Source organism: Dermacentor variabilis, chromosome 10 (assembly GCF_050947875.1).
Source record: "Dermacentor variabilis isolate Ectoservices chromosome 10, ASM5094787v1, whole genome shotgun sequence".
Lineage (NCBI taxonomy): Eukaryota > Metazoa > Arthropoda > Arachnida > Ixodida > Ixodidae > Dermacentor > Dermacentor variabilis.
Genome location: NC_134577.1, coordinates 39,493,705 through 39,519,450, shown reverse-complemented (window position 1 = coordinate 39,519,450; position 25,746 = coordinate 39,493,705). Strand labels below are relative to the sequence as shown.

The 25,746-nt window shown below is 45.0% G+C and overlaps 2 protein-coding genes across 3 annotated transcripts; one reads left to right on the top strand and one right to left on the bottom strand.

Annotated features, from left to right (window-relative positions):
• Positions 1-257: 257 nt before the first annotated feature.
• LOC142560358 (cysteine desulfurase-like) lies at positions 258-2,831 on the bottom strand. Its single transcript, XM_075672401.1, has one exon. The coding sequence runs from the start codon at positions 2,692-2,694 to the stop codon at positions 1,351-1,353; it is 1,344 nt and encodes a 447-aa protein (XP_075528516.1). The 5' UTR covers positions 2,695-2,831; the 3' UTR covers positions 258-1,350.
• Positions 2,832-2,860: 29 nt separating this feature from the next.
• Positions 2,861-18,699, top strand: LOC142560361 (E3 SUMO-protein ligase PIAS3-like). Of its 2 annotated transcripts, XM_075672404.1 has the most exons (4): positions 2,861-3,228; positions 4,178-4,278; positions 13,118-13,637; positions 17,727-18,699. In XM_075672404.1, the coding sequence occupies exons 2-4, from the start codon at positions 4,238-4,240 to the stop codon at positions 18,102-18,104; spliced, it is 939 nt and encodes a 312-aa protein (XP_075528519.1). In that variant the 5' UTR covers positions 2,861-3,228; positions 4,178-4,237; the 3' UTR covers positions 18,105-18,699. The 2 variants fall into 2 exon arrangements, with proteins under 2 accessions (XP_075528519.1, XP_075528520.1); XM_075672405.1 differs by lacking the exon at positions 4,178-4,278.
• Positions 18,700-25,746: the final 7,047 nt, after the last annotated feature.

The following is a 25,746-nucleotide window of genomic DNA, read 5'->3' as shown; positions in this document are numbered from 1 at the left end:
AACCTCAAGGTTTTCCTCGTCTGACGTGTGCGCTACACGCAAGAACGCTGTCGCCCGAACGAGACGTGTCGGAGCGCTAAATTTCCCTGACCGGCCTTTTGAAGTGTTTGTACGGACGCTATCTCGAAGAGCACCATTGTTAAAAAGTGCTCGTCGCTGTCCTTCCATTCGCGGTTACCTTCAAATAAAGAAGAAAATACTGTAATCAAGCCGTGCCAAATTAAACTGAATCGTTTCCAGACAAGATAACTCCAATCTTCGGACCCGAAGGCATCTGGACTGTTTATTATTCGCATTACAACTTGCACATGTGGAGGCCTCAAAGCCATTCCATACCTTCTACTGCAGGGCAAACATGCTGCACTCAACTCGTACAATTACCAACACATACACGCCGTGTAATAATTTGCTTAACACACAATCAATGTGTAATGAGAAATAAACATTCAGCTACATCTGCACATAAAAAAGGGAATTCACTCACAGCTCTTTCTATCCTGCCAAAATATAATGGCTCAAGTGCACACACAGACTAGCATCACAGCCTATCATGGGTAAGCTACAGCACTGCGATATATGTACATGTACATTACAAGATGCAGCTTACATTCAAAGACGATACGAAGTTCTCCTTTTCAGAACATTAAGTGGTTTGAGACAAGCACTTATGGGTAGAGTTATCGCTGCTTGCCCTGGTGACAAAAGCTTTACATTTCTATGTAGATAGTCCTTCACCGAAGTGCACCTTCTATGCATTAAATCACAATGACAAAATGATTTTAGAAACGTTTTTTTCTCTTTGCCGATATATTTATGGGATGATATTCTGCTACTTTGAATACTTCAGAGGTTCCGAACGCAAATAATCAACGTATAGTTCTCTGGTAAGGTTGTCAACATGAGTGGCTTCAAATCGTGAAACATTTGACATGGGAAGAGCACTACACATTTTATTCCCTAGTGCAGCATGCAGTTCCTACATTATTACCTGCTCTGCATGTACGTCTCTCACAGCCAGGTCAGAGCGCATGTAATTCATGATACTGAAATGCAGCATTACAGGCCTATGCGACAGCAAACAATGCTTAACGGAGACCTTGAACAAAGTCACCATGGCTCCTTAAGTAAGGACAATTTGTGCAGCAAAATGAAGTTCGGGACCACATCACAGAGTGCGTGCATACTGCCACTGACACAGGCCTAATTGAAGGGCACAAGACATCAGCCATCAAGTGACACCAGTCAGCGATGTCACTTGTAATCATAGCACACTTCTACGTCCTCCAACTGTGTCCACTCAATTTTGCTACTTCCAAAGCTCTGACCTTGCTCTAAACAATCATAGCAGCCTCAATGCTGTGTCCATTGGATCGACTTGAGGTCGACGCCTTCCTGGACCATCTCCCAGAGCGGGCTCATCTCGCGTAGCTTCTTGACCTCCTGCACGCACTTGCGCGCAGTGTAGACCACCTCTTCCTCGGACGTGAAGCGGCCCAGGCCGAAGCGTATCGACGAGTGGGCCAGGTCCTCGTCCGCGCCGATGGCTCGCAGCACGTACGACGGTTCCAACGACGCCGACGTGCAGGCCGAGCCGGACGACAGCGCCACGTCCTTCATGGCCATGAGCAGGCTCTCGCCTTCGACGCAGGCGAACGAGAGGTTCACGCAACCCGGGTACGAGCGCTGCGGGTCCCCGTTGCGCACGACGTGCGTCAGCTCGCTCGTGACGAGCGCGATCAGTAGGTCTGAGAGCCGGCTCACGTGCCGATGGTCGTACTCCATCTCGCGGACGGCGACCTCGCACGCGGCTCCCAGCCCGACGGCAAGCGGTGTCGGCACGGTGCCGCTGCGGATGCCACGTTCCTGGCCGCCGCCGCTCTGCAGTGCCTCTACGCGCACGCGAGGCCTGCGGCGCAGGTAGAGGGCGCCGACGCCTTTCGGGCCGTATATCTTGTGGCCGCTGATGGACATGAGGTCAACCATCATGTCGTTAACGTCGACGCGAATCTTGCCCACGGCCTGCGCGGCGTCCGTGTGAAAGAAGACCTTGTGCTTGCGGCAAACGGCGCCGATGTCGGCGATCGGCTGCGTCACACCAATCTCGTTGTTCACCATCATCACTGAAACGAGTGCCGTGTCTGGTCGGATGGCGTCTTCGAGCTGCCGAACGTCAATGAGGCCGTTGCGGTTCACCGGCAGGTAGGTGACGTCGAAACCCTCGGCCTCCATGGCGCGGCAAGAGTCGAGGACGCACTTGTGTTCTGTCTGCGTCGTGACGATGTGCTTCTTTTTCTCGGCGTAGAACCGACTGACGCCCTTTATACTGATGTTGTTGGATTCAGTGGCCCCGCTGGTAAATATGATCTCTTTGGGCTGCGCGCCGATGAGAGCGGCGACTTGGCTCCTCGCCTTTTCGACGGCCGCCTCACTCTCCCAACCGTACGCGTGTGTTCGCGAGTGTGGGTTGCCGTAGTTATTGATAAAGTACGGCAACATAGCGTCCAAAACGCGCGGGTCGAGCGGTGTCGTCGCCTGGGCATCCAGGTACAGGGCTCTCAAGTCGTGCGCTTCAACGGTCATGGTCATGTCGTATTCGCCAAGGAGCTTCGAAGGTATGGCGCACAAATTCCTCTGCGTAGTGATTCTCGCCGGCGGCCACCAGACAAGCCGCACGTTTCTTAACAGCGCCGACATTATGAAGTTTCGATGACTTCTGCTACACGTGCGCGGTTGGTTGCTGTTGAGGGAGTCACGCGTCACCAACACGCATCACAACAAACCACACGGCGACCATCGGTACCATCGGCTGTATAGTGACTTGACAAACGGCTGCAGAGGGCTTGGCTACGCACTTGCCTAGAAGCAAGAAACTTATCAAAACCACGACCTCATTCATACTTAATCAAAACATGGCAATCATGACGTATTGTGATTTTTTGCAGTGGACTAAGGCATGGCCTTCGAGATTGGATTTTGTTAACGTCGCTAAGCTTACCGAACGATAGCGTGTCGACTGTAGCCTGTTCTAACGGAGGCGCGCGCGGTGGTGGTAATTGTATGGGTGTTCTGTGGTTGCGCCAGTTTAGCAGCTCAGTCTATGGCTCAGTTGGTAACCTGTGGCTTCTACTGACGGTTTCCGAGAATTTTTGATGCGGATATATTTGGCGGTTTCTTTGTTTGCAATGTGCTACGACTGCAAAGGAAAACGTTAACAGCTTACCACTTCAGGTTAGTGCACCGCAAGTGTCTTTCGCGCCATGTTGTCATTTTCAAAACCTTTTTAAAAGCGGGTTGTTGCACTGTCTACAACTTCGTAAGAGAACATCTAGAAAACCTGTTTTCTTGCTTTTGTAATTTGGATGAATGCACCGTTGACTACGTTGATTTTTGTGCTCTTTTTTTGTCAGTACTGAAAATTTTTCTTTTGTGTCGTTGCGCGCTGGTAAAGAAAAGGCTAACAAGTTCACACAGCCTTCGCGATGTTCGTCTGCAGGTCCAGCCCATTGCGTTGCGTTGTTTTCCTAACAATTGCAACGTCCTAACTTGTCAACCAAAACCTGAACTGTTTTAACATGGTCTATACCTGCTGAAAGTTTCGCATTCTGACACGCTGATATGTTGGCATAGTTTTGAGTTTGTTGTTAGCGATGCGGTGATATGTAAGTTACCGGTCGAGTGATGCCTGGAAGAATAAAGCAACATCCAAGTCACGCATTCTATGCATAGCCACCCTGCACGCGATGTGCCTATGAGCGTACAGTCTTATATGGGTGTCACATGGCGCACTTTCGATCGCAATCGAGCCCGATCGGGATCGAATGTCTCTGTCACGATTGACCCCTTTGTGCAAGCTTCCGGGAGGAGCCATTCGCGGTCGAGAATTTCTATCTGAGTCCGCGATCGAAAGTGCCTGTGTGACGCCAGTATTACACTAGGCATTAAATTACAATCGTGTTTTTACAGTTACTGCACGCAAGACTTTATATACGGGGGAAAGAAAAAAACTTGTACAAGGCGGTAAATATAAGCACCTTATGAATTTCTTGACAAGCGAAATGGGGGAGTCTGCTTACCTCCATTTCAAATCTTAGTGCAGTATTTGTGGCTTCCGAAAATTACCTTTGTGAAGTTGTTACTTTGAGCAATAAATGACTTCATAGTCAAACTATGTGTGCAGGAAGTCTGCAGTGTTTCATACCAGGCATAACAGTGACTGAATTTTTTTGGTCTCATCAGCATGAGAGGTGGAAAAGGAGTAACACCCCAAACTGCTTCCAGGTACTAAAAAGCATTCTTTCATGAGCTTTTACGCATGTGACAAGCTCACCATTCAGCATCTGAATTGGTTGCAGGGATAACTACACATCAAGTTAATGCATGCACTTTGGACATTTCTGTCGAGCATTTCCATGGCCAGTGTTTTGTAGCTATGCCTTTTTCGATGCTAATGCCTTTCGATACTTTTCGCATTCGTGAGTGACCACGTTCGACGCTCTGCCAGCATCTCTTCATCCGCTAGCGAATGCTAAACATACTGAAGGACACTAGCATTGGGAAAAGGCAGTGCTACAAAATACTGACCCATGTTTCAAAACAGAGGCTGCCACAAATTCCATGCATCCTATCATGGGACATCTTGGTATGTAGACATAATGCAGCTCAGTTTAAAAAGCCTTTTGCTTGTTGATCGAAATGTTACCAGCATGCTCAGTGTAATTGAGCCTTTCAAACATAGATTGTATCTATCTAGCGGTGCACTTAACTGATTTACCTGGCAAGTGATTGTGCGAGCTAACTTGATGTCTTTTACACCTGCTAACATCCAAAAAAATTCTGCCTCCCATAATAAAATGTGATAACAGCACAGTTACGGGACATGCTGGCTGACAGACTGATAGGAATGCACATAGTAGGGTGGGTTTCACACTGACCAAGCTGGGTCATGTGTGCTGCATTTATTCACTCGAAAGTGTGACTCCCCCTTGGCGCCAGAACGGCAACTACTCTCGCATCCTTCCCCCCTTTATATAGGGCTGAAATTAAGGTGGTTAAGACGAGTAGTGCAAAACAGGTGGTCACACCCTGGTGCTTCGACACAAAACAGGAATGCCGAGTGCTGTGATAGCAGGTTCTGAAGTTTCCCTTGGTACGCCTTCATCATAATCTTGCCCAGCATTTGTATGGTCAGGGCGGTCGGGAGATCACTGCCTTTGAACCAAGCTGAGGCTTGGAGCTACATTCGGAGCCACGGTAGTGTTGGAATCCCCGGTGTTGTGACTGCGGTATGCTGAATGGATGGCCAGATATTTATTTTTAATATTTAACAAATCATTAAGAACATGTTCTCTCCAGAGCGAATAGAAAATGGCTAAGGTAATCCCATTTCTCAAAGGAGGTAACAAAACTGACACTTCTAATTTCTGCCCTATTTCACTAACTAGTACAATATGCAAGTTGCTTGAGCATGCCATCCTTAAACACTTTGCTACCTACATAGAAAAAAAAAGCACTTTCTATCACCATTCCAGCATGGTTTCCGCAAAGGTCTTTCTATAGTAACTCAAGTAACTGCATTAACACACAAAGTGTCACAAGCCATTGACAACCAAAAACAGATAGGTCTAATTCTGCTTGACTTCTCCAAAGCGTTTGATTGGGTATCCCATAAAAAACTAACTATAAGAATTGAATCAATATTCGGTAAAGGACCAAATAGTGACTGGATCAGTGCATACCTAACAAATTGTACACAGCTCGTTGAAATTAGTTACCAAAAATCTTAAATAACCCAAGTTACATCAGGTGCGCTTTGCTGAATCTTCCCAGCACTCGGCGCAAGGTGGAGGCATCGTCGCACTTTTCTGCAATAATTACATCGTACAAATAGATCTGCACACCCGGCAGTCCTTGCAAAATTGTTTTCATGTGGTCTTGAAAGAGTCCTGGCACAGAAGCTACTCCAAACGGGAAGCGGGTGAAGCAAAAAAGGCCCTTCTGGGTATTCATCATCATGAGCAGCTGCAATTCTTCGTCTAAAGCAATTTGATTGTATGCTTCACAAAGATAGACAATTGTAAAACATTTACCACCGTTCAACGTTGCCATGATCTCCTCTACATGTTATTGGATCGTGCGGCTGCTTAGCTGACTGTAGTTCTAAAATCACCGCAAAAGTGAATGCTGCCATCACGCTTTGCAACTGCCACCATGGGTGCTGCCCACTCTGCGTGTGGGACTGGTGCGAAAATTCCGCTCTCAACTAACCGATCAGTTTTGGCCTTGACTTTAGAGTGTCGTGCATATGGCACCTGCTGTGCCTTGCAGAACCAGGGAACAGCATTGTCACGCAAAGGCAAATGGGCAGGCAGCGCCTTTATGAGCCTTAGCTCTGGTTGAAACAAGTCGGAAAACATTTCTAACAGGCCTTCAATGCCACTGCCAGCTTCGTTACTGGTTGAAATCTCATCTTCCATGTGTTGAGCTGAGCACCGGCTCTCCCAGAAGGTTAAGCACTTCTACGATGTCCTGGCCAGACAGGTTTGGCCTGGAACAACCCAAAACGGGCAGTGTGCCTTTCATAGTCCTCGACCCGAAGGAAACGTCGAGTTTCAACTGGCTGCGCACTGGTCGAAGGAAGGCTGCGCAACGGCAGTGGTCTAAGGAAGCATGCCAACTGGCGCGGTGATCCTTGCAGTTTTGGCCACGCATCTTGACGCTTTACGTAGGTGGGCCAAGTGATAATAGAAACTGGGGACCCTGCGTCTAGCTGCATCTTGACTGCCATTCTGCCCCAAAGTAGAGTGTACATTATTGCCTTTACAGCTTTATCTGCAGTTCCAATGAAGAACAGACTATCCGGTCCTGGATCGTTGATGTTCCTGACTGATGGATGCACCGCATTTATTTGCTGGTGCAGCCACATTCTAGGTTTCATTGTTCTGCTGTTTGCTCATCTGGGACACATCTTGCAAATGTGACCGCATTGCTGGCATTGGTAGCACTTCGCCAAGCAGAATCGGCACATCCTGGAGTTCTGCTTCATGTCTCTGCACCTAAAGCACGGTGGCCTGGCCTCCTGACTTCCACTTCTTGCACGCATGTTTCCTAACATGTGTTCGCCATCATCTTCAGGCACTGTCGTCACGTCCTTACATTTTATTCCGCCATTTTCACTGCTAGGGCGAGTTCCTCTGCTTCGCTTTTTGCTAAGGATGCCTTTGCGAGCAATTGACGAAATACTGTGTGATCCTGGAAGCCACTGACTATCCGGTATCAGAGCATCCTGCCTAATGAAGAGCTGAAGTTGCAGTTATGCGCTATCTACCGAATAGCCGCAAGAAAATCTTTGGCTGGCTCTCCTGATGTCTGGTTGCATCAGAGAAATTTGTAGGATTGGGTTGTTTCATTCTAGTTAGGCACGAAATTCTTCAGTAGGTTGAGTGCTTCGTTGTAGGTAAGTTCATTCAGCTTACTTGGCCTGCAGCGTCCGCTAATGATGGCCACAGTGTTGCTGCAAGCGATGCTTGCTTCTTTTTATTGTCTGTTTTTATTGTCTTTTATTGCTGGGTAGCCCAACTCTGGGCTACCCAGCAAGCCTTCGAGGTGGTGAAGAGGCAATACCTCGACATCCCCACTTGGGAGGCCTAGGCCCAGCCAACTAAACTGCTGGTTTCAATAAAAGTTTGTTCCTCCTCCTCCTGATTGCCAAGCCACTCCTCTGCGGCAGTTTGAAGCGAGTTCAAGTCGTCAAACCTCATTCCCTTGAGGTGTTTCTTTAAATTTGGAAATAAATAAAGGTCACTCAGGGTCTGGTCAGGACTGTAGGGTGGATGGTCCAGCTGTTTAAAACCACTCTCTCGAATGGCAGTCTGGGCAACACGTCAGGTAGGAGGAGGATACTTCTTGTCATTAATCCTCGGCGTTTTTCCACGAAGGCATTACGCAGCTTTCGAAGAACGTTGGCATAGTATTCGCCTGTAACTGTCCTACAGTTTTCAAGATACTCAACAAGGAGGATATCCTTTGCGTCCCCCCAAAAAAGTGTCGCCATCACTTTCCTCCCTGAGCGTTGGGTCTTGGAACATTTTTGGGGGAGGGGACCTGAATGGCCTCCACTGCATAGACTGCCATTTTGTTTCTGGGTCCCACTGATACAGCCAAGTCTCATCCCCAGTCACAAGGTTGGAGGTATTCACAAGGCTTGAATAGAGGTGCAAAAGTTCCCTTGATGAAAGCACGTGGTGGTGGTGATCTTGCGCTGAGAGGTTCCGTGGCACCCATCAGGCTGAGACTCGACATACCCAAAACATTGTGGATGATAGTAAAAGCACTGCCATGAGAAATGTTCAATTCTACAGCATCTTCGGACACCTTGATTGAGTGATTATTCAGGATAAGCCTCTTTGCTGAGGCTGAATGATCCAAGTCGGATGAAGTAGTCAGCCGCCCTGACCTTTGGTCATCTTCCACGCACATGGGCACGTTTAAACTCTTTGAACTACCGAGTCACTGTAGCATGTGAAGGACATTCACTGGCATACACATTCACCATCCTACTGTGGACTTCTTTGGCGAAACTTCCTTCTTCGCACGAAAATGTGTTAACACTCCGGTACTTGAGCTTGAAATTGTGGGAGGACATTGTTCGACTGACTGATGCAGACCAAGTAACGAACTGGAAGGCTTGATATTCACACCTTGCCAGGCTGCAGAAATGACCTAAACAAAAGGTAGAGGGGGATCACCGTTAGATATTTGGTTATAGCCAAATTGCAGAACTTTTTTGATCTCCCCTCATATAAAGCACTTAGCCAGGAAAGGTAAGGGATAGAAAGGGGGTAAGGGAAAGAAAGCAATAAGAATATAAACACTTATAGGCGCATGACGTCAATGCATTTCAGATGTGCAATAATTTTTCTGGTATATCAGTTAGTTCAGGAGGTACATGAAGCTACCATTCTACTGTTTCTGAACACAGTAGGGAAAAACTACTCGGCAGAAAACTAATTTATTTGGAGAGGTAGATACAGAACATGCAATAAGTGCAGTGCTGGAAGCAGTTCTTAAATGAAATCATAATCATTCTGTCGTTCAAAGTTCAGTGTTTATACCACGACTTTTGCGAGGAAGAATCGCATGATAAAATTATATGGGCCGGAGAGTGAAAATTTGCTCCCAGCACTACACGATATAATGATTGAGCTTTATGTTAAAGTGGCCCTGAAGCACTTCTCTCAACTAATCATAGAATAGCCTTACTATTAAAGTACATTGTCCCACGAATATTATGGTGAAAATTTTTTCGAATCCTTCAACTGTAAGTGGACTTGCCGAGCCAAAAGACTTGTCGATGGCACCTGTAGCGGCCGCGCTAGACTGCGCTACATAGCGTGCTGCTGCTATCTTGGAGGCCACGCATAGCAGACACAGCTACACGCAGCGCAAATATGAAATAATCTTTTTCTGCCTTCTTAAGATACAGACAGACATATCCAGTTAACTCAAAATTAGCAATTACCGATTGCTGAGATAATTCGCAATCACGAAATCGGGCAGTAGCTTTGGTCAGCCAACTGCTTTCTATCAGCTTTCAATGACGACATTGCAGATGCGAGGGCAAGCGGCTGTTCACTGCTTTGAACACGAGTTTGTAAGTTCCCTGCAGCATGCAGTGCCATAATATTTGCCTCGCATGTTTACAGATGGCCTTGTTAACAGATCGGCAGTGTTTCTTTACTATGTCAAAAAGCGTTTCAGAGCCCCTTTATAAAAAAATTGTAGCTCTACCTGTTCTGGATCATGAGGTAGCACATCAAAAAAATCTAAAGTGACCAAAAAGCATGTTAAAAGAACAGGTGCTATTTGCACGTCAGCTATTGTTCAAATTTGGCTCGTATATATCTAATGTAAAATTGTGGCTGAAATGGGGATCTTGCCAGTTTAAAATGAAGAATGGATGTGCAAGGGTAGCTGTAAGAATTCATGAATAAAATTTTCAAAAAATAAATGTTTTCTTTTTGTTTTTTGGTCTCGAACCCACATTCCCCCTTAAAGAGGCCCTGAAATGTATCCGAAAAACTTTTTTAGGCTGGAATTGTCACCGAGTGGCTATTTCATTCACTTGTGCAGCTGACAACGCGTCTGTAACGCAGCGCTGTGATCATGGGCAATGTAATGTGCGACTTAGGTTAGCATAATATTGCTAGTGCTCTGATAAAGCATTCTAGTTTGCAGCCATCTTAGTTATCATGTACTTCTGGAAACAAACAATGCCAAATTAATTTTGCACCAGGGCACACTAGTAGGGCTGGTCGCACCATTTCTTCAGCTGCTGAATGCATCCTTTTCTTCCGCACCGTTACTGCCCGTGTCGTGAACCAACCATCCCAAATGTGTTCATTTCTGCTTCAGTACTTGCATTGGTCAGGTGTACCACATGATTTTGTAGCGGCAGCAGCATCGGCGTCGCACGAGAGATGACGTAGACGCTCGCGTCTACACGAGGCACGAGCGGCTGGCACGCTCCGGCACGGGCTAGCGTTCCGAAGGAGATTATTAAAAAGAATGCTACGCTAAGAGATCGAGGTCGGTTCTTCCTTTCCTGTGAGAACCCGAGACTTTACCAGTCTACGTGGTTGCTCGTCGCCACAGTTTGGTGACCCGGACGTGATACTGCCATACGCTCCTGTGGTAGAGACGACCATGGACCAGACCGACGCTACGAGAGCTCAAGGCCAGAACCCTTCCGAGAAACGCGGTGAGCCCTCCTGTTCCACCATTGCGGTCCGCCTCCCACAGTACTGGGACCAGCATCCTTCGGCGTGGTTTCTTCAGGCCGAAGCGCAATTTCAAGTCGCTGGTATCCGCTCTCAAGCCTCGAAGTTCCATTACGCCGTCGCAGCGCTCTCGCCCGCCGCCATTGACGAGGTAGCAGATTTGTTGAACTCCCCATTGTCTGCCGCCTATGACGATCTCAATTCAGCACTGCTACAGCGCACAGCAGTTTCACAGCGTTCTCGCATCCAGCAGCTTCTGTCTGCTGAAGAACTCGGCGACTGACGCCCTAGTCAACTTTTTCGCCGAATGAGCCAGCTGCTCGGAAACAACACGAGATCCATCGACGACACGCTGTTGCACGAATTGTTTTTGCAACGACTCCCGGCTAACGTGCAGATGGTCCTAGCGACAGCCTCTACCATGGACCTTACCGAACTTGCCGCTTTGGCCGACAAAGTCATGGAAGCAGCCACCCCAACCATCGCAGCCATGTCACCGTCTCCGGGTGACAATACAACCGCTCTGCAAACCCTTTCCTGCTCTTCCGCAGTGCAATCTCCGCTCGACTCCTTGTGTGAGCGCCTGGAACGCATCATCTGTGGAGCGGAACATCGCCGCATGTCTCGTCGCCAAACTGTGGCGACGAGCGACCACGTAGACCAGTAAAGTCTCGGGTTCTCGCAGAAGAGGAAGATCCGACGTCGATCTCTTAGCGTAGCATTCTTTTTATTAATCTCCTTCGGAACGCTAGCCCGTGCCGGAGCGTGCCAGCCGCTCGTGCCTTGTGTAGACGCGAGCGTCTACGTCATCTCTCGTGCGACGCCGATGCTGCTGCCGCTACAATTTCATCCGGCATGCGAAGGCTGGGATGAAAAAAAGTTATTCTTTTTCCGTGTCGCCATTGGTCTACTACACCAATGGCTCGCAACTGTAGATCACATAAAAATAAAGTCCGCCTCACCCTCCCCCATAGAGCACCCCATATCTGCCGTAAGGCTTCGCCTATTAAATGCAGAAATAAAAACGCTTACAAAAAAATGTAAAGAAAATGCTCCCATTGTGCAGCTAGATGCAGCCAGCAGATCGCAAAGCCCTAGATCATCGTCTGATTGACTTGGATTACGATTGAGTAACTTGTTTGAGACAATTTCCTGATAAGCTTGTGATCGCCGATGTGCCGTGAGTTAAGTGGATGCTTTTCTGGTAGTATTGCCTCTGGAGATGTGTCACGACTTCACAAATTGGTCCTTTGCTTGCAAATAAGATCATAGCAAACATGCACAACTCTACCACTGCCTATTACCTTGTAACAATGTAATAAGGCACAGAGAAAGATTTCCCTAACATGAGCAAAGGCCTGCCAGACACACTACTTTCCAGCTCAATGGCGACTCGGTATTGGTCAGCAAGAGTGGTAGGGGAAAAGAAGGGGCAAGGATACAAAGACAACCTTATTTCGTAGTGTAACCAATACCTGCCAACTCTCCCAAATTTTCCATGAAGTTTATGAATTTCAGTCCAACCTATGATTATATGAATTTCGTGTCGAGTTTTAAGGGAGATAATTTCTGTTCCCAAAAATGTCTTGTTCATTTGTCTCCATAGCTTCCATTGGAAGTCATTAAAAGGTTGTTAAAGGAGTACTTGGTTTGAGCAAGCTTATTCAGACATGTTAGTGGAGCAGGTGCAGTCGACAACAGCAGTGTCACTGAAGAGGTCACTGCGATCTAAAAACTATGTGTCGCTCTTAAATCTCTGCTTTACGAAGTTTGCCGCTGCACTTTAAGTGTTCCAGCTAAATGTAAGTGTCTGTGTACGCCATAAAAGGTGTGTGCTTAGGATAATTTTTTTTATTGCCTGCTGTTCTCCCCTTCTTTGCCATGTCTGCCGGATTTCAACGAATTTTGATGTTCATAGGTTGACATGTGTGGTAATTTAAGCTTTTAGTTTAAAATGTTTCTTAAAATATTTTACAGTACCACGCAGTTTTAACCTCTAGCCTTGATTTTGTGCATCTGTAGAAGCTTAACTGTCACCTATGCCAGTATTCTATGACAACTTGTTATAAACAGCAGGAGCAATCTGTGCGACTCAAATTTCGAAAAAATGGAAGAAAGCTCTTTTTGAGGCCATTTGAGTAGTGTTGGATTTGATTATTCTCTAGGAATGTGGTGGCTTGCAAGTAATTTGAAATAAGCTACTCAAGTACTTCTCCAAACGACAGTACTTGGTTACTTCTTTTGCACAGTACACAGTACCTCAATTATGTTTTCTGAGTAAATTGCCAGTGTCTAGAATATCCTCTACAGCCTACTTTCTCCTCTGACTTCTCTGCATGCAGTCTGCACCAATCACAGCATTTCATCAGTTCTGGCTCCAGCGTGATGCTACCGCGCCAACCGTTCTACCGCCCCCTACGGCAAGTGCCGCTTATGGCAATCCCATCACCCGAAGACAATGGCCTTTACTTTAACTGTGGGTCATACCCGGCACAAAGCCAGAGTGTGGGGGCTGCGTCACTGCTGCTTATCTGCTTCACACCAGTTGTGGAGCACTCGTCTCTGGGCGGTCGCACAGCCAGCTTGCTCCTAAACGGTCATGCATACTACAACATGCCATTCACAATGGTGAATATCTCGCCGCTTCTCAGCCACACTGTGAAGAACTGCTTTGCGATATGGGACGAGGCCATCCCGACGAAGGTGGGGGTGCGTGTTGTTGAAGCCGCGAAGGTCACCGAGGACGAGCTGCTGTCCTCATTCGACGAAGGTGCACCTTACGCCATCAGGCGGGAGAACACGGAAGCACTTGTGAAAGCTCATTTTGCTGAAGCAGACGGCACCATCGTGGAGAATTTCCAGGTGCGTCTTTTATCTTGCCAACATGTGCAGTGGGCAGCGGCAGTGTTGTGTCATCACTACAGCATTATTTATCCATGTGGGTAAACGGCTAGCTCGTTTTCACATGTATTTTATGTGAGGGACACTTGGCATCCTCCTGAAAGCGTTATCGAGCTAGAAACAAAACCCATTCAGATTTACGACTCACCTGGGTGCAGTTATCAAAATTGGAACCACAGCTATTTTGCAATGATCGCTCCATACAGAGCAGGTGCCCCGACGAATGTTCCTTACCCCTGAGGAAACTGTGTGAGTTACCTTTTTATAGCTCTGTTCCAATTTTCAACTGGATGCCAACTGCTGCATTTGCAAATGTTCCTTTGCCTTGCAGATATATCTGCCCAAGTAAATGGTTTACAGGTTTACAGAGGCACGCTTCAAAAATACGTGCAACAGAAAACGTCTCTTTAACACGGGTGCATGACCAATATGTGCCACCAGAATAAATTTAAATGGGAACAGGAAAAATCTGATCAGATTGCATGGTATGCGTAATTATATGGATGTGCAAGCTGTAATCGCTGTGTTGCTCATTTCTAAGGATGGAATAGTAGTTTCAGGGCTACATTTTGGAGGCTGACTAAAGCCACTGCTAAAAATGCAAATGAACTCGAAAACGGAACGAAACGTTGTAGTAGTCTCGAGGTTGTTCACTTTTTAATTTATGCTGATACAGTACATAATAGCAATGACACATGTCGGGGGCAGTGTTCCTGTTTCTAGTGTCAGTGATGTGTCTGGTCTGATCACTGTTCTGAAACACGGCAATGCAAGTGTTAACAGTGCATACAGGTGGTACTAAACTGGTACATGCCATCAGTAGTACATGGATTTCAGCATATATATATATTTACAGCGCCATATAGTGCCATCACAGTTTTGGAGAAGGCATGATTTGTAAACACAAGCAGAGCAGACGGCATCCAAGCAGTTGTGGCAAGCTGCAAAAAAACTTAATAGTTGTGACGCAAATAACTAATTGAACATAAAAGATACCATTTCCTTGGGCAGTCTGTTCCACTCTTAAATATGCACGAGAAATTTAATTTTTGCATGAATTGGTTTAACAATACAGTCCCGAATTTTCATCATTTGTCTGAAGATAAAAAAGGAAAGAGCATTTAAAAAAAAAAAGAACAATCTTCAAGTTTCCGCATGTAAGATAATCTTTCTGGTTGTTTGAACAATAGACCCGCAAAGAAAGTTGCCAAACAAACACAGCCCGCCTTCGTGCTTCATGCTCGCTTCCTGCTGAAGGCTTTTGCTGAGGGCAAATTTTAAAGATGTGTATGCTATTGCCTCCTGCCCCATCGGTGTCATATTCGTGGGATTTTGCAATTTTTCATGTTCACAGGTTGGCAGGTATGACACTAATGTCTCTTATGACTTAGAACAGCAGGAAACACTATAATGTTCCTGATGCTTTGTGCTTTAACAAAATACCACAGGGTGTCACTGCCGTAGCTGCTACTGCCCTCCATGTCTCTGTTGTTTCGGTAGTCTGTAAAGTGCAATATGTTATTTATTTATTCTATTTCATTTATTTATAAAATATTGCAGGCCCTAGAGCGAGCCCCACTAGGAGTAGTAATAGTTACATTTAAGTGAGAGAAAGTACACAAAAAAATATAAATCGCAATACAAACTCTTATCACATACTGCAGTAGAAGCAATATCGGGATTCTGCAATAGCAAGCCTAGAAAAAAAAGGAGTGGTAATATTCGCACTATACAACTCAAACGAACAATACAACACCAAAGTAGAAGGAAAGTATTACAATGCCCTAAACAACCAGGTGTTTGATCGCTTCAGTGCTCGGTAACGAGGCCAACGGGAGATTTCACTCACTTACAATACGTACCTTTACTTCAAAGAAATTTGTCCTAGTTTTGAATGAGGTAAGGGACTCAGTATGATGATGCTTTGTTGTTTTCGATATGAGAGGTGAAATGTAATCAAGATTTAAAGACAGTTTAATATGCTCAAGCTGAAAAAGAAACTTCAGTCTGCATTTTTCGTCCGAGCTGCAAAATTTGAATACTGTGTAGCCTCATTAAGGAAGTTGGGGGAGTATATGCTGAATACTGAAGCATGCGCTGTTTTCAAGTTCTATAATACCCCGCTCGCTCTGCAAGTTTCTTGATTATATTTTACTGTGTGAAATTTTATTGTTGATTGAGCTGTCGCATTCAAAAGCGTTCTATTTATTCCTTATACATACTGTAATACTATATTACTCTATATTAACGCATTCCTTACCCTGTATTTTTTGTATATGTATTCACATGTGTATTCTAATTATTTTGTGTTATACTCTTTCATTGTACTCTCTCCCCTTACAAAATGCCTCTAGGGGCCAGTAAGGTGTCTTTAAATAAATAAATGATTCGCAATTTCGTAGTAAAGTTTATGCTAAAGTGATGCAGAGTATGTATATGGCTTAACATTTCATTCCATTTGGTGCATGCTTTAACTTACCGTAAAATCCCGAGAGATGGCCCACGTAAAATCAAGAGAAAATCAAGTGATAATATGAGGTGGGCTTACTTTCACTGTGGTGGTTAACTTTCAGTTTTTTTTAAGCCGGGAGCTTAGTCAGGGGTGGGTTATCTTTTGGGGGTGGGGCGTCTCCTAGGATTTTACCATTTATCTGAGGTCGAATATTCTTCCTCGAGTGTGGTCGTGCCTTTACAAAACACCCTGGCACTCTTCTGAGCAGTAGAAATGCAGGCCAGCAACAGCAGTTAGGAGATAGAAAGCTTTTATATCTCTTGGAGCCGCTAGCCTTTATGCTTCTGTGAACTGCAAAGGCGAACACAATGGCGACGCCTGATGCTGTGATTCTGACAAAGACGTCTTTTGATACGAAAAGCAGCTCTGCTTGGATTTGTCGTCATCTTCGGTTTTCGTGTGTGGTCATCTAATGATAAGTGCCACGTGGTGAGGATTACAGAGTGTGTTGACTGACCACAAAGCCATGATCTTTCAAAGTTCCTTTCAAAGACATCTTTTGCAAAGATGGATGCCAAGTCACTCAACAGCTCACAGATAGGAAGATTTGCATTGCATTATGCTACCGAAGTTCTGGCAGAAGGCTTCACCACAGTGTCTTAAGTCGAGAAGCAACATAGTATGGGCGCAATGCAAAAGAAAGCACAATTGAGGAATGCGAATGATCTATGCCACCATGGTAATAAGTTGTTCACTATGGGTTCACTATGGGTCTTTATAGAAATGCATCAAGTTGTAAACAAAGTGCCATTGTCTTTCTTTCTTCAGAAGAAATAATTTTTGCTCTTCCTTTACCTCCCCACTTGCATTCAACCCTCCCCCAGGAAAAAAAGGAAATCTGCCTTGTACCACTATTGAGTCTGTTTTTGCCTAAGAATAATTTTTCTCCTGCTCTCCTCCACTCCCTGAAAAAAAAAAAAAAAAGCACGCTGTCAGGTATCTTTACTGCATCTTTTCTTTGTTTTTTCTTTGCCAAGAAACCTTGTTTCTCCTGCCCCCCTCCAATTTCTTTGCTTTTGCTCCTCTCAAAAGCTAGCTATATGTGTGACCACCACTCAGATGGTGTAGTACTGAAACAACGCCAGGTTCTGACATAAGGGTAGTAACTTCATGGTCACTGCTGTGGCTGTGACACAATGGGTTTTCAGTTTGGTTACAAAAAAGCACTGACGACAATAATTAAAATCTTCAGTGCCCATCGTGGTTTCTTAGTGGCTATTGTATCGGGCTGCTGATCCTGGTCATGATGATCGCATTTTAATGGGGACAAAATGCAAGAACACCCGTGTACTTAAATTTAGGCGCACGTTAAAGAACCCCAGGTGGTCCAAACTATTCTGTAGCCCCAACTACAGCATGCCTCATTATCAGATCATGGTTTTGGCATGTAAAACCCTGTAATCTTCTGCAATACAATGTTTATCCGCAGTAGCTACACCATTGTACACAGTGCAACCATTTGCTTTCTTTCTCTTTAAAAGGTATGTGTATACGCATAGGCTAAAACTCTGCTGCTTGCAACACCTCTGGCTGAGCAGGTGTCCCTGGTCTGCCCGCTAACCAAGAGGAAGATTCGGGTCCCTTGCCGTGGTGCCCACTGCCAGCATACACAGTGCTTTGATGCCTGTGCTTACCTTGCCCTCAATGAAGGCACGCTGCATCCATCCTGGCGCTGCCCTGTCTGCAGCGATCAGGTCCTTCTACAGGACATCCGCATCGACCTGTTCACACTGGACGCCCTCCGCAAGGCTGACGACCACTGCAGCACCGTGAACCTCTTACCCAACGGCAGCTGGGCGTCGGTGACAGACTATGACGACCGCAGCGTCATCATAATTGAAGACAGTCCAGTCAACGAGACAGAAAGAATGTTACCAAATTCTTTCGTCATTGACTTGACGGTTGATTCGGACTGACGGTGGTTCGGTTATATGATCGACCTGTGTTCTGTGAGATATTGGCATGCCCGGGGCTTATGCCTACGGTCTGCTGGGAAGAAAATGGGACTGCATTCGTGCCACAAGTGTGATTCATAGTACTTCCCTTTTGCCAAAGATTGACTTTGTTAGCAGTTGCTTCCTTGGTTAGTTGCTCCACCTGTGTAGAAGCGGTTATGAAAATTGGAAGCGGTGTATGAAACCTTGAAAAACCTTGCACCTTTGCAGCTGGATGCGACACCCGCTGCTGCAAGCAATGACCTGCGTGCTTCAGAGTGATTTTTTATAAACTTAGAAAAGTGTGCTATTTTATGCAGCTGAACACATTTATAATGAAAAGCTTGGGGCTTCTGAAATAATTTGTTATACAGGTCACCTTGTTGTAAAGGTAGGCACCACACAGCTCACAATACAACTTGGACGGAATGATTTTGTCATTATACAAGTCATTTCGTTGCGGAATCGTTCGTGGTACAGGCGCTCGACTGTATTTTCGTATATTTTTAAATCTTTTCAGCCATTTTTATCGACAGATTTTATGCATTTTATGTCAATAAAATATATTTGTGCTCCAGAGCCGCACAATTTCCTCTGAGGCTCTATGGGACCATCTATTGAACCAGCTAGTTACCCATTTGAGGATTTTCACCAACATTTATTTAAAAAGTTCTCTTGTTTAGAGTTACCAATACCGGGCATTTAGCAAAGCAACCAGGATTATGACTGCAGCATTCCCTTAAATCATTTCTCTTCATTCTCTCTTCTCGTTCGCCACCTTTTCCACCATGATACCTGTAAGTTAAGAGCCTTTACAGAGTACCACTAGTACAACCAGCCCACCGGGTGTAGTACTCTTAGACGAAACAACACCAAATCAATATTTCAGCCCTGGTGACGCCTCACTTTTGCGTTAAGGCTCTCTGTTCTGTGTTCGGCATTCGATTCGATGCCTGCATGCAGCTCGTTTATGGTCCATAAAGCTGTGTGATGGCACAAGTTAAGGGCCTCAAATTTCCCCCTTTTTACATGGAAGAGCTTTTGCGGCCAACACGGCCCTGCTACAAAGAAAAAGGAGAATTGTGTGATGGCCTAAACCCGCACGGACTGTTCATCGGCACGCGTGGACACGATTCTAATTACCCAGTGGTGCCTGCAATCCCCAGCACTCTGCAAGAAGTGAATGTCTACAAAAAAACTGCAAGTACAAAATTACTTTGGGTGAGGATATCGGCGAAGTGCTTACCGGCCTATTGCTGCCACTGTCCTTGGCAAAATCAATGCAAGCAAGGTACTTTGCATGGCGGTCATAAAAACTTTTCTGTCTCATTACTCTTTGAACTGCTCCGTACACAGACGGCCCTGCTTGTCACAGGTCCAACCATACATACATGGCTTTTTTTTGCTTGCGTCTGTGAAACAAAAGCTACATAATCAAGCACAAATCAAGTGTTTGCTGCTTTCTTAAGTTACACTTTTCCAGTTGGCAGCTACTTCCAGTCTATAAAGTGCATATTTTGTTTCATGAAGCGCAATCAGCCCCAATATACTAATGTAATCTGTTCGGATTCTTTAATTCATGTTTATTTCGGCTAGGGGTGCTCAACAAGGCTAAATATTTGATCTATATGTGTACTTGTAATAATTGACAAATATATTTAACTTGTCATATTTTACAAAGTATGTCATTTTTTTATTGAATTTTTGTTTTTAAAGTCTCTACCTTATTGAATAAAGCTTTTGAGACCTTACTGACGTACAATAAGCAGCAGCCCATTGGAATTGATTGAAATCCTGGCCGTTAATCTATTCAAATTGCATGGCGGTAAAATTTGTGAACACAGGTTGTTCTCTTTGACAAGCATCATGCAGGTTCGTTTCAAAAAAAGCAGTTTTGTTTTGATAGAAATACTATCTTAACCAGTTTATGCGTCCAACATTTGATAGCCACCACCAAGCAGACGTGTTTAAATACGGTGAATTTTATCAGCTGCAGCATATTACTGGCTCAATGATTGCACAGCTTCCATAGTTAGTGATCTGCTGTGTCTGGCTGGGTAATGACGTGTTGCTTGAAAAGAAAATGCGCTAGCTAGCGTGAAAATTCATCACTGGAACCGAGCACAGTCTGCTTGGAGAGTACCCACGAAAGTGGATTAACCTTCCAGCCTCTGGGCAGGCACACCGGTGAGTAAAAAAGCACTGCTTCACATTTCAACTTTGAATTTCTTTGTATGTGAGGGGGATAAAACAGATTCCTGTAGTCATTTCTTTAAAAAATCTGGAAAATAATACTAATTATATAGTTGCTGCTGCTCTTCAAAGGCAATTCAAACGAGGCTCTTTTATTTTGCCAAGTTGCTAAAATTCCTAACGTAAGGTACATCATGAATAATAAATAGTTTTGGCTGTTTCTGCATAGATGATTCACTGGACTTTAGGGCCAAATGTACTTCCGTTAACATCTAATAGAGGCTTGAATAACCACAGCCCACAAACCTACACCATTGAAAGAAACGCACACAAAAAACTGCTGTGTATGTGTGCTTTAAATGCTTTTCTCTCATGGAGTGTTTTGTGCGCAATTTCTCGGACATGAATTGCAGACTCACTCATGCTTCCACCTTAGTAAATGAGGCTCTTCTTTAGACTCTAGCCTCCAAGACGCGGCTCATATTTGTTCACCTCTTTGGACTCCATTGTCTCTGGATGTACAAGTCAACAGTGAATGTGTCACCACTGGATGTGACAAGGGCCAGGATCCTCACAAGGTACGTTTCTGAATACTTGACCTAGAACCACAATTTGCTCATTTATTGCGCTAACTTTTGTTTCACCATTTCTTGCTTTCATGTTTGTCATGGCTACCTCATTTCTGTTTTCAGGACGACGGACACAAGATTATTGGTCTGCAAGCTCCCCATGCCAAGCCATAAAATGCTCAACAGTCACCCCAACGACAACAGGTCCTCTTGAACTCGTGTCTCACCATGATATGTGCAAGTTTATCAGGTAGAGGGTTGTGAGCCCTTTCAGGAAAGCAGTAGTCTACAGTTTTATATTACACCAAGCAGGAATGCTAAAATTTGACATTCTAGCTTATTTAATTTTGAGGCTGTTTTTTGATGAATTGGGGAAGTAGCATGTTGAGCCCCACTTGTTTCTTTTTTTTTTTTTTTTTAGTCATTACGAAGATGAGGACCCGAACGCAAACAAGGTTGGAAGCGGCCGCATGCTAATGCATAACCTTCATCATCTGCTCTTTGCGAATCAGCTTGGCAGGCAATACCGCCAAGTATCCTGTGTTCCCTCATAGCTATAATTTATTTGTTATATGAAAGTACAAATTTTACAACGATCAAAAGCGGTCAATGCAATTTTGATGAAATTATACCTCATGGTGATTGATTCTCTGGCAGTCACTCTTGCATGGTTCATGAAAAGTTAACGTGAAAAAGTTTTTAATTGTAGCATGTGAAGCCAACAAACAGACACCAAGGACAAAACAGGGGGAATCACTTCTCCGCAGCTGGCTTTTGCAATTTTTGGTTGCGGACTGAAATACCGAAAATAGCGTGATGCTCCCAAAGAGTGCCGATTGTCTTAAAAAGAAGGTAAGAAAATTGCACAGTTCTGCAAACAGTGATTATCACACTGTCGTGTGAATCGCGGAAATGCTTTTATTCTATTAATATTTGGCTGATATTGAAGTTAATTCCTTCCAGTGAGGGGGATGGCGCACAAGCTATAGTGAGATATTAATTAATAGAACAGCAGTTGTCAACCAAGGCACACGGATTGCACGGGGTTGTTACTCCGCCATGTCAGTGTCATGCCAGTGTCATGCGACCATTTCAAAATGGCCTCGTACTTGATACCTCCGGTGCATCTGCTGTTCTTAAAAAGTCTTTTCATGGGTGGAAGCGATGAGGTGTGCAACAGACGGGGACAAGGTGCATGACACTCTGAGCATTTCACTCTTCAAAACTCTACGGTACAATTTATTTCACTGCTGACCCCGTTTTACTCATGAAATTTCACTGCCAACTGAATTGAAACTTGGCAATAAATAGTTGCAGCAAAGCATGCGTTTTATTTCAGTTCAATAATGAATTAGGCTTTCACCATTCCACTATAGTAAGACGAGTGAAAATGTCCAAAATTATGCTCCTATAAATTTATTTTTGTGGTTCCCGCCTTATTTAGTTGAAAGCAAAATTTTGAAGTATGAATTATTTGCAGCCTCGTGGAGGAACAGTGGCTGGCGGTAATGAGGGCGTGGGCGGGGCTTCACTACAGACTTGATGTATCCGACCATCTATGATCCAACTATACAAGCTTCTGTGTTCCGTGCTCTGAAAATGACATAATCTGCACTACGTGAACATTAGATAATGCATCAACATATTTGGAAAAAAGGTGTGTAATCAATTTTAGATGTAAATATTGTTCGGCGCCCAATGGGGTCGCCGAACAGTTCCCGTAGCATTTCTTTGAAACTGTCCCAACTGGTTATTTCATCATCAGGCGATTGGTGCTACGCGCGCGTGGAGTGCCGCCGAGATAAAAGATGAAATTGGCGAGCATAATCATTGGGTCCCACCTGTTATTAGCACTGACGTGTTCATAGAGCTTGATCCAGTCGTCGACATCCTGTCCCTCCAGGCCAGAGAACACACCTGGCTCGCGGTGTGGGGCAACCGTGACGATTGGAGCAGTCGGACAAGCCGAAGCCGTTGCAGAGGCGGGCTCGTCACCGGGAGGCATGGTGACAAGCTCGGTGTGCCGACCACTTCGGAGTTCCGTGGTGAGGACGGGGATCGCTGACCTCCACCAGAATGTTGTGTGTGGAAAGACACAGGCGAAATATGCTATTTACACGCTATTTACACTGGAGCCAGGCAGCCAGGCTGACACTCACTCGTGCCAAGGGCACCGACCAACTTCTTCATCGTTCTCGCGGCAGCTCGTCTCTTGAGCATCGCTCGATGATATCGTAATAATATGTGTTACTTGGTAAAATTCTAAATTTTATTTTTTATCATACTTCTCAGAGCGAAGCGGCGCTCGCATCACCTTGGGCACTAGTCGAAAGCAAAACACGATAATGGGGGGCGACAACGCAAATTCAGTCTAAATGAAGTTTCTTTCTTTTCTTTTTTTAAGTGCTTTGTGGCAGTCTTCAAACGTTTGAACGCGTTTGGCACGTGTGCAAGTTCAGCAGCTTATTCTGCTGCTGATTTTGGTATGAGTGTTGCTTTGACCCGCACCGCTGGCCCACTGCGTTTGGTTCCTTATTCTACGGCTGCATCTGGCACGACTTACTACAGAGCAACCTGCAAAATTCATGTCTATATTTGGGCAGATTCCTTATTGGCATTGCATAATTCTTGCACGGTCGCAGTAGTGCTGCAGAAGTCGCTTGGCACCTTTTTCGTTGCAGGGTGCTTTTCTCGTCGCGACAACACGTTGCATTTTGCCCCAACCGAAGGACCAGCCCTGGCTCTAAGCTTTGGTGTTTCCGTTGCCACTTTGGTGTGCCCTGGAAGGGCCACCAATAATACGAAATAACATTTTGTTACAACTAGTAAATAAAAACTGTTAAATATAATCATGTCCAGGCACCAACTTGTGATGCAGCACTGCCGCGGCCGTGTGAGAATTACGCGATGCCAACGAGGAATCTACTGAAATTTGTTTAATGAAGCGAGGATGCTTCGCAAAATCTGCGGATACATTGAAGTCTTGTCAAGAAAGCAACTGCTTGTCGATGTGTGCATCCGGGACTATTGATGAGGCTGACAAGTGATGGCTCTTCCATGGATATCCTGACGAGTACTGCACTTGTGCTGCTGTCAAAAATATGAATGTGCACGGTCCATGAGTTTTCTCATAAGGCATGAGCGCCTGAGAATCTTTGTCGTCAAATGCCGCTTAACTACAACACCCTCCTACCGTTTTGTCTGTTGAATGGACTTTGCAGAGTTTCCACACTCATGCAAGCACTTGGATCAATGGTGCGCCTACTTCATTTGTAAACTTAATGTGCTAGATGTCTCTATTCTGTTGCTACTTACGAGCCTGTCAGGTGCATGGAAAATGATCTAGTCAACAATATTGCGGTCACTGGTGTGATGTTGGGAGGCCATAGGGCCAGAGCAAATAAATTGCCAAACGTACGTGAAGCGATTTGCTCCAGAGTACTGCTATCTTATCCTTACTGAGTCCTGTCATCCTAAAGCTGAGATTTTATTGACCGCACATTGGTTTTTCCACCAGGCCGGACTTGAGGATGCAGTGTGTTTACAATATCGCAGCTTTGCCCCACTGCTATCCTCGTCAAACCAATGCACACAATTGTCACCACATTCTTCATTAAGGAGTGTCACCACCGCCAGGTTCCGCATGCAGCGTAATAATATTCTTTGTAATGCTGACCTGTTGACTGTATTTCTTCAGCTGCTCATACCCTAGCACAATAACACCTGGCAAGCCCACATTGCTCTAAAGCAACGTCTATCAAATTAGCTTCTAAGGCTCCATTATATTTGAGAGCATTCTGGAAGGCAACCGTGCACTGTGGGAATCACTGGACATGAAGATTCCTTGATGTAGATTCTGGCTTTTATGCTTTTATACTGTTATGTTAAGTATATGCTGTGTTAATGAAAAGCATCTGGTGACATAGCTGGTGTTGAAGCAATGCACGATAATGAATTGCGCTTTCTTTATTTATAGGTTGAAATTTAAGGAGTCACTGCTTCACATGTCAGCATATCCATACCTGTGACAGCTTTGAACACAATACCGAGAGGCTGTTGGCATCACAGCGTAGGTAGAGTTGCAAGCATGAGTGTATGTACTAAGTATGAAATTTAACGTCTGAATATTAGCATGTTTAATTTCTTTCCGTAGACACATAACGAGGGCAAAAGATGCCCCCGGAGAGTCCGTATAATTCCTGTCACAGTAAATGTAGGAGACACGGTACAATTTGGCACATCACAAGGCGTCGGACCCAATCGCACCCGCGGAACGTCATATCAGATGCCGAATCGTAGCGTGTGTCTCCTACTCACGGCAGCAAGATCAGGGTGTGATCATTATGCGAGAAAGAGAAAAAACTTGCTTCTTGTCTGCATTCATTACGCTAGTGCCTTCATTATGGGAGTAAATATGGTAAGCGCAGAAAGTAAGAAAGTGAGTAACAAACCTAACAAAGGAAAGCATAATGAGATCACAACACAGACGTTTACACCCATCCACAGGTCATCGACTAAGGACCCCACTTGCTGTGAATGTGATAATCATTAATAAAACGAAAAGGTGAGATACTGAAGCAAAGTGAATCATGCATGGTACCACGCAGCCATCACTGAGCCGATTGCTCAAGCACATGGTCATGCTGTTACCAGGTGTCTCAAGGAAGACAGTTGACACTAATGTGCAATACTAACTCAAACATTAACAAAAAAAAAACTGTTTGACGTACTGAATTCACAAGGCATGAATGAGACAAGTGCAATGTTAAAAACAAACAAAGCCATTCTTGTGCAGTCTTGGCCCAAGCAGCTTTTTGTGTGTTCATACAGGGCGTTTCATGTAACTTGAGCCATAGTTTAAA

Excerpts from the sequence above, each read along its gene's own strand:
- LOC142560358 (XM_075672401.1), bottom strand. The coding sequence starts at position 2,694 with ATGTCGGCGCTGTTAAGAAACGTGCGGCTTGTCTGGTGGCCGCCGGCG.
- LOC142560361 (XM_075672404.1), top strand. The coding sequence starts at position 4,238 with ATGAGAGGTGGAAAAGGAGTAACACCCCAAACTGCTTCCAG. Across the intron at positions 4,279-13,117 it reads ACACCCCAAACTGCTTCCAG|TCTGCACCAATCACAGCATT; the intron begins GTACTAAAAAGC and ends CTCTGCATGCAG. Across the intron at positions 13,638-17,726 it reads CCATCGTGGAGAATTTCCAG|GTGTCCCTGGTCTGCCCGCT; the intron begins GTGCGTCTTTTA and ends CTGGCTGAGCAG.